Source organism: Salmo trutta, chromosome 37, assembly GCF_901001165.1.
Source record: "Salmo trutta chromosome 37, fSalTru1.1, whole genome shotgun sequence".
Taxonomy (NCBI): domain Eukaryota; kingdom Metazoa; phylum Chordata; class Actinopteri; order Salmoniformes; family Salmonidae; genus Salmo; species Salmo trutta.
Genome location: NC_042993.1, coordinates 839,229 through 847,496, shown reverse-complemented (window position 1 = coordinate 847,496; position 8,268 = coordinate 839,229). Strand labels below are relative to the sequence as shown.

General features: G+C 43.2%; 1 protein-coding gene and 1 long non-coding RNA gene across 2 annotated transcripts; one reads left to right on the top strand and one right to left on the bottom strand.

Annotated features, from left to right (window-relative positions):
• Positions 1-1,064: 1,064 nt before the first annotated feature.
• LOC115177495 (uncharacterized protein C1orf43 homolog) lies at positions 1,065-7,592 on the bottom strand. The gene is made up of 7 exons (XM_029738316.1): positions 7,326-7,592; positions 4,454-4,555; positions 4,267-4,366; positions 4,105-4,158; positions 3,509-3,675; positions 3,329-3,387; positions 1,065-3,253 (listed from the first exon to the last, which is right to left on the bottom strand). The coding sequence occupies exons 1-7, from the start codon at positions 7,386-7,388 to the stop codon at positions 3,043-3,045; spliced, it is 756 nt and encodes a 251-aa protein (XP_029594176.1). The 5' UTR covers positions 7,389-7,592; the 3' UTR covers positions 1,065-3,042.
• On the top strand, positions 6,801-8,142 carry LOC115177497 (uncharacterized). The gene is made up of 3 exons (XR_003872415.1): positions 6,801-7,054; positions 7,618-7,737; positions 7,962-8,142. It is a non-coding gene; the product is annotated as an uncharacterized LOC115177497 (long non-coding RNA).
• Positions 8,143-8,268: the final 126 nt, after the last annotated feature.

Sequence of the window (8,268 nt, the reverse complement as noted above, 5' to 3'; positions counted from 1 at the left end):
GTGCAGTACTGTAGTTTGTACAGTACTGTAGGTTATGCATAGTGAATGTCCGCCCCCTGGTGGTGAATCACAAGATACCATAAATCTCTAGCCTGGTCCCACATCTGTAGGTGCTTTAGATAACTCCACTGACGATTCATATGAGCCTGGGTACCATACCAGTCTGTTTCTGCTGTAAGAGAGAGTAGGGATTGGTTAAAGCAGAAACTGACTGGCACCCAGTCTTTATCGCCAACTCACACCTCATTATGAATATATCGGACTAGAACCCAGCCTATATAGCCAACTCACACCTCATTATGAATATATCGGACTAGAACCCAGCCTATATAGCCAACTCACACCTCATTATGAATATATCGGACTAGAACCCAGTCTATATAGCCAACTCACACCTCATTATGAATATATCGGACTAGAACCCAGCCTATATAGCCAACTCACACCTCATTATGAATATATCGGACTAGAACCCAGTCTATATAGCCAACTCACACCTCATTATGAATATATCGGACTAGAACCCAGTCTATATAGCCAACTCACACCTCATTATGAATATATCGGACTAGAACCCAGTCTATATAGCCAACTCACACCTCATTATGAATATATCGGACTAGAACCCAGTCTATATAGCCAACTCACACCTCATTATGAATATATCGGACTAGAACCCAGTCTATATAGCCAACTCACACCTCATTATGAATATATCGGACTAGAACCCAGTCTATATAGCCAACTCACACCTCATTATGAATATATCGGACTAGAACCCAGTCTATATAGCCAACTCACACCTCATTATGAATATATCGGACTAGAACCCAGTCTATATAGCCAACTCACACCTCATTATGAATATATCGGACTAGAACCCAGTCTATATAGCCAACTCACCTCAAGAATATATTACGGTTTTAGTATTCAACCATACATACACGTAATAAGTTAATTGTATTAAAATCCTCCATTCAAGGAAAAAAGGGCACTTCATTAATTAGAATAAAGCATTCATATTATCTTTAAAAGTGGAATACAAAAAAATATTTTACACTAAAAAGTATCATAATTTTTATGCAGCAAATGGACAACAGTCAAACTGTGTAGCATGTTTATTTCCTTGTAACACTAGCCCTAAACCAGAGCAATATATATGTAAATACATGGCTCTGCCCTAAACAAGTGCTGGCAACAGGACAATAATACTGGAAATGTCTAGCAGTAATACTTGAATAATCCATAGTTCTTCTGTCCTGGTCCTGCAGAGTTACAGGCTGTATTGTTCCAGCTCAACAGTGACTAACCGGATTCTACTCATCATCAAATCAAATCAAATGTATTTATATAGCCCTTCGTACATCAGCTGAAATCTCAAAGTGCTGTACAGAAACCCAGCCTAAAACCCCAAACAGCAAGCAATGCATGTGAAAGAAGCACGGTGGCTAGGAAAAACTCCCTAGAAAAAACTCCTTAGAAAGGCCAAAAACCTAGGAAGAAACCTAGAGAGGAACCAGGCTATGAGGGGTGGCCAGTCCTCTTCTGGCTGAAGATGAATCATCTTGATTGGAGGTGTGTTAGTGCTAGGCGGGAACAAAAGCCTGCACAGCCTGTACTGTAGCTGTCCAGGGCCATTGTGAGGAACGCTGGTCTGCTATAACGTTAGTCCATTAATAGCTTAGTTAGCACTGAACACACTATAAACAAGTCTTACTCTAACACTGTGCGTTAATGCAGCCTTTCCCAAACTCAGTCCCGGGGACCCAAAGAGATGTATGTTTCAGGTTCTGCCCCAGGACGACACAGCTCATTCAAATAATCAAAGAGATGTACGTTTCAGGTTCTGCCCCAGGACGACACAGCTCATTCAAATAATCAAAGAGATGTACGTTTCAGGTTCTACCCCAGGACGACACAGCTCATTCAAATAATCAAAGAGATGTACGTTTCAGGTTCTGCCCCAGGACGACACAGCTCATTCAAATAATCAAAGAGATGTACGTTTCAGGTTCTGCCCCAGGACGACACAGCTCATTCAAATAATCAAAGAGATGTACGTTTCAGGTTCTGCCCCAGGACGACACAGCTCATTCAAATAATCAAACCTAAATGATTAGTTGATTATTTGAGTTAGTTGTGTAGTGCTAGGGCAGAAACCAAAACGTGCACCACTTGGGGTCCCCAGGACCAAGTTTGGGAAACCCTGCATTAATGCATTCTGCATAGAAACTGCAGGTAGCTTGTCTGGTCTCATCTCTTTTTGCATAGCCCTACACGATGATCTACCTGCAAAGTCTGTGCAAAAGTTCACAATGATGTTTAAGGTCAAATAAGCTTAAATCTAGTGCACTATTTATTATGTGAGACGCATGACAGATAGTAGGCAGTGTTTTTCCTCAGGACTAGTAAGGCAGCGTAATGTTACTGTCATTCCTATACTGCTGTGCTATGCTACTGTTAATCCTGCTGTGCTCCAGTCTTCCCAACTGTACCAAGTACCAACCCTACCAAGTCTCTTCTCTCTCCGCTGGCACTAACAAGTCTCTCACTAGACTAACTCACCAACCAAAAACCCCAGGATCCTCCGGGATCTGTCCCCTCCGGGATCTGTCCCCTCCGGGATCTGTCCCCTCCGCTCCGGGATCTGTCCCCTCCAGGAGCTCTACTTATCACTACCTTAATTTCTTTTTTATTTAACCTTTAACTAGGCAAGTTAGAAAATAACATTGTTATTTACAATGACGGCCTAGGAACAGTGGGTTAACTGCCTTGTTCAGGGGCAGAACGACAGATTTCTTTTTTTTCACTAGGCTATCTACTTTGGAAATAGAGAAGGAAAAGTGAGTCCAGTACTCGTAACAAAGCAGATTTAAAGTGGTAGCAGAGAAGTTGTTGTAGTTTTCAGGTTGTTTTCTAGGGAGTTGTAAGTTCTCAGGGTTGTAGGGAGTTGCAGTTGTCAGAAGCAGCAAGTTGTGGTTTCTCAAGGTATGCTGTAGGGAATTGTAGTTTCTCGTGTTATGCCATTGGATATTGTAGTTCTCAGAATGTGCTTTCCAAGGTGTTGTACTTGTCTTTAAAGTTCTTGAGTTCCAGGAAGTGTTTTGGTCGTTTGGTGCGTTGCCCAGCTGACGGTAGGTATGTGACCTGGGAGGGGGGAGAGGGGGGGGTGGGCTCTGGGGTACTGGTCAGGTCTTTAGCTGCTAACTGGTGATGCTGGTCCAGACTGGTGGAGCTGGAGTGGCTCTTCACACTGGGGAGAGAAGAATAACTACTCTAGTCAAACACGAAAAACCTTCATTAAATGGCAGTGTGTGTCTATACTCACACAGAGGCCAGTTCGTTCAGGGCTTCCTTGTATTTGACAAACTCTGCTTCTCCAAACACCTTCAGACACAGAGAGAGACAGACAGGAGTCACACACTATAGACCACTCAGTAAGTGGCAGACACAGGCATCTTCCTCTCCCCCTCCCCCAGATAAAATCAAGAGAGACACACACACTGACCCCGGTGCCGTGGCGAGCATGGTGGTAGCCCTCCAGCAGTGTGTCTATGAGGGAACTGCGGCTGCTGCGGAACAGGGAATGGGAACTCCTCAGATCTAGAAGCCAGGCGCGGAATCTCCTCCCTGTCACAGCTGTGGGAGTCCCTCCCAACTCACTGAACGGAATATCTGACAGGAGATGAGAATATGTTTTATGATCAAATTGGAGCTATGGATCTAGAGGTCGAAGGCCACTGATTCATAAGGTAGTACAGTAGGTGAAGAGGATGTGCAGCATTATAAACTGGGTGGTTCGAGCCCTGCATGCTGATTGGCTGAAAGCCGTGGTATACCACAGGTATGACAAAACATGTATTTTTACTGTTCTAATTACATTGGTAACCAGTTTATAATAGCAACAGGGTTTGTGGTATATGGCCAATATACCACGGCTAAGAGTTGTATCCATGTACTCCGCGTTGCGTCGTGCATAAGAACAGCCCTTATTGCTTAAGTATACCATAGTTACTACATAATGCCCCAGCAGGGGGTGCTGTTGGACTGGGATGATGACAGTGAGATGTACAGGCCAGGGTGAAACGGAAGGAGAGGACTTACCAGAGTCTCTTATGGCATCTAGTGCCCTCATTCTGTACAGGTAGTCATAGCAACCTGCAAAACACACACATTGATCATCTTTTTTAGTTCACAGAAGGCTACTGTAGCTAAAGAATGGGTAGAAAAGATATCTGCATGGTGTGTGTATATGTGTTCTCTCACCGCCACTCAGTAGTCTGTCGTCCTGTTCAGACAGCAGGCGCGGCTCAAAGCGGATCTCCTGAACCTTGGACAGACGAGAGTCTATCTCCTGTCTCAGCTCCTAAAGGACAAAGGAAGTAGAGAAAATGAACACGTGTATCGAAAAGTCATGTAAAAATAAGTCAGACTGAGTGTGTGTGTGTCTTACCTTTGGAGCGTTGTGGCCCAGGGGTACATGTGGTCCTCTACGAGACTTCATGGCGAAGCGCATGATCTGCCTCTTCACAAAGATGAACAGCAGCACAAACACCTGGAGACACAGACCTCTGTACATTAGAGACATCAACCTATCCAGAGGAGTATGTCCTAGAAGAGACATCAACCTATCCAGAGGAGTGTGTCCTAGAAGAGACATCAACCTATCCAGAGGAGTGTGTCCTAGAAGAGACATCAACCTATCCAGAGGAGTGTGTCCTAGAAGAGACATCAACCTATCCAGAGGAGTATGTCCTAGAAGAGACATCAACCTATCCAGAGGAGTATGTCCTAGAAGAGACATCAACCTATCCAGAGGAGTATGTCCTAGAAGAGACATCAACCTATCCAGAGGAGTGTGTCCTAGAAGAGACATCAACCTATCCAGAGGAGTGTGTCCTAGAAGAGACATCAACCTATCCAGAGGAGTGTGTCCTAGAAGAGACATCAACCTATCCAGAGGAGTATGTCCTAGAAGAGACATCAACCTATCCAGAGGAGTATGTCCTAGAAGAGACATCAACCTATCCAGAGGAGTATGTCCTAGAAGAGACATCAACCTATCCAGAGGAGTATGTCCTAGAAGAGACATCAACCTATCCAGAGGAGTATGTCCTAGAAGAGACATCAACCTATCCAGAGGAGTATGTTCTAGAAGGGGGAACACAATATAGAATTTGACAAGGCAAGATATACACCGAACAAAAATATAAACGCAACATGTAAAGTGTTGGTCCCATGTTTCATGAGCTGAAATAAAAGACCCCAAAAATGTTCCATAAGCACAAAAATAATTGTGTACAAATTTGTTTACAACCCTATTAGTGAGCAATTTTCCTTTGGCAATATAATCCATCCACCTGACAGATGTAGCATATCAAGAAGCTGATTAAACAGCATGATCATTACACAGTTGCACCTTGTGCTGGGGACAAAAGGCCACTCTAAAACGTGCCATTTTGTCACACAACACAATGCCACAGGTGTCTCAAGTCGAGGGAGTGTGAAATTGGCATGCTGACTGCAGGGTTGTCCACCAGAGCTGTTGCCAGATAATGTAATGTTAATTTCTCTACCATAAGCCACTTCCAACGTCGCTTTAGAGAATTTAGCAGTTAAGTCCAACCGGCCTCACAACCGCAGACCACCTGTAAGGCGTTGTGTGGGCCAGCGGTTTGCTGATGTCAACGTTGTGAATAGACTGCCTCATGGTGGCAGTGAGATTATGGTATGGGCAGGCATAATTTTTGTATTTTATTTATTTAACCTTTATTTAACTAGGCAAGTCAGTTAAGAACAAATTCTTATTTACAATGACGGCCTAGGAACAGTGGGTTAACTGCCTTGAGGTGCAGAACGACAGATTTTTACCTTGTCAGCTCGGGGATTCGATCTAGCAACCTTTCGGTTACTGGCCCAACGCTCTAACCACGTACAATGAAAACAATTGCATTATATTGAATGCACAGTGATATCGTGACAAGATCCTGAGGCCCATTGTTGTGTCATTCATCCACCACCATGACCTCATGTTTCAGCATGATGATGCACAGCCCCATGTCGCAAGGATCTGTACACAAATCCTGGAAGCTGAACATGTCCCAGTTTTTCCATGGCCTGCATACTCACCAGACATGTCCCCATGTTTGGATGCTCTGGATCGATGTGTATGATAACGTGTTTCAGTTCCCACCAATATCCTGCAACTTCGTTCAGCCATTGAAGAGAAGTGGGACAACATTCCAAATGCCACAATTAACAGTGCCACTCTGCATGAGGCAAATGGTGGTCACACCAGATACTGACTGGTTTTCTGATCCACGCCTCTACATTTTTTAAAAGGTATTTGTGACCAACAGATGTATATCTGTATTCCCAGTAATGTCAAATCCATAGATTAGGGCCTATTGAATGTATTTAAATTGACTGATTTCCATATATGAACTTTAACTCAGTCAAATCTTTGACATTGTTGCGTTTATATTTTTGTTCAGCATACACTGACACAGCTTGCATGTACTGTAACAGGGTGGAGGTGCCTCCATAAAGTCAATTACAGTAATCATATGATTTGTAAGTGTCATCTTATTGGTCCGTTTGAATTATTGTTTGTGTTATGATTAGTTGCAGATCACTCTGGAAAATGCCCTTCCACTTGGGGGTATTCATTAGTCGGATTCCGTTGCAAAACGTTTTGAACCTAAAATCTCACGTAAACCCTGTCCACAATATTCTTAGTTCACCCAAATTACAAAATGACATTTTGTTGTCAATACCCTGTAAGCAGTCTATGGTATGACCGCAATCAATGCTTTAGTTAAGTTTCCCTGGCACTGTTTCCAAATGCATGTGACACAAATCCCATTTAGCATGTTCAAATCATCTAGAAGTGACTTTGATGAGCTTCAGAATCAATTTGAGATACTTTCGGATGATTTGGACGTGATGCGCAAAAACTAACATCGGTCCCATTCAAGTCATGGTTAGCGTTTGGAAACAAAACCAAAGCAAGGGAAATCAAACCAAGGCGTGGGTTGCTGTCACACCTTACAGGGTAAGGAAACCAATGTGTCATTTTGTAATTTGGGAGAATTATCCCTTAATAAAAGCTAGCTATATTTTACTGTGTTGTGTGCTTTCCGTACAAGTGCCCAGTTTTTTGTTACACATTGTTTGACACTTCTGCTGTGTTGCCTGTCTCTATACTGTAGCTAGCAAGCTAATTCCATTACACAGGAGTCCTGAGAAACGCAACAGCTAGCTAGTTTTGTCAAGCATTCTTTATATTAAGGAAAAACACGAGAACACATTCATTTAAGACTTACCAGACTTCCGTAGGCCATAACAAGCACTACGTTGACGCTGGAGAGAGGAGAATCGGACCTCATGTTGAAAGTCTTCGTCAAAAGCTAAACTAGCGTAGAATCAACAGAACGCACTCATAGTTCCTTTCAGAAGGTACACGAGTGACTGTGACATTAATTAATTATCAAATGTCGGTTAATCCATTGGAAAATCTGTAAAGAAGCGTTGACACTTCCCTGTTGTTGATATCGTTTGTTGACATCCGGGATTGTCACGTGATCTATTCCCTGCTTTCTGGGTTCGATGACGTAGACTACAAAGGTCCTTCACCGCCACCTGCTGTTCGAAACCCCACGAAACACAGGCGCTCCTCTCCAATGAGTGAGTATCAACCTCTATAGTGGTCTCCATTCTCTACGAACCAGTTAGTCGGTGAGAAACAAGAACAGTATTACAATCTTCTCATGTGCCATGAACTGTTTAATGTAATTTGCAACTGCTAATTTGATAGGCCTGTAGTAGGCCTAATATTACCTTTGTGAAGGGGTATGGTTATCTTATCCTCTGAAGCCTACTGGAAATACTAGGAATCTGTCAGTTCTCTATGAAGGCAATGTGAGTTGGTTGATGATTTACGATCCTATTTGTCCCAATAGACAGAGAAGCCATTCTTCTGGAGGAGACTGCGGTGGGAGGCTGAAAAGATGTCTGGAGTTGCAGATGTGAACATTGGGATCTTTCCCTCACATAGCCAGACCAGCGCTACTCTGTCCAGCAGAGATCTTCATTTACATTTTATATAGCACTAATAAAGCTGTACATGGGTGGAAACAGAAACTCGCCTCATCCATTACCAATGTGTAGCACCCATCTGATTTCTCTGACTCTACAGTGTTTCCCCTATTGATTATTGCTTGGCTGGGTGGGAAATCTCTCAAAGCAAAACCCAGGGCCTCTGACACC

Bases quoted from the DNA above. Each gene is read 5' to 3' on its own strand.
- LOC115177495 (XM_029738316.1), bottom strand. From the start codon at position 7,388: ATGAGGTCCGATTCTCCTCTCTCCAGCGTCAACGTAGTGCTTGTTATG. The intron at 3,388-3,508 runs GTCAGTGTGTGT...CTGTGTCTGAAG, and splicing joins ATGCTCGCCACGGCACCGGG to GTGTTTGGAGAAGCAGAGTT. The intron at 3,254-3,328 runs GTGAGTATAGAC...TTCTCTCCCCAG, and splicing joins CTGAACGAACTGGCCTCTGT to TGTGAAGAGCCACTCCAGCT.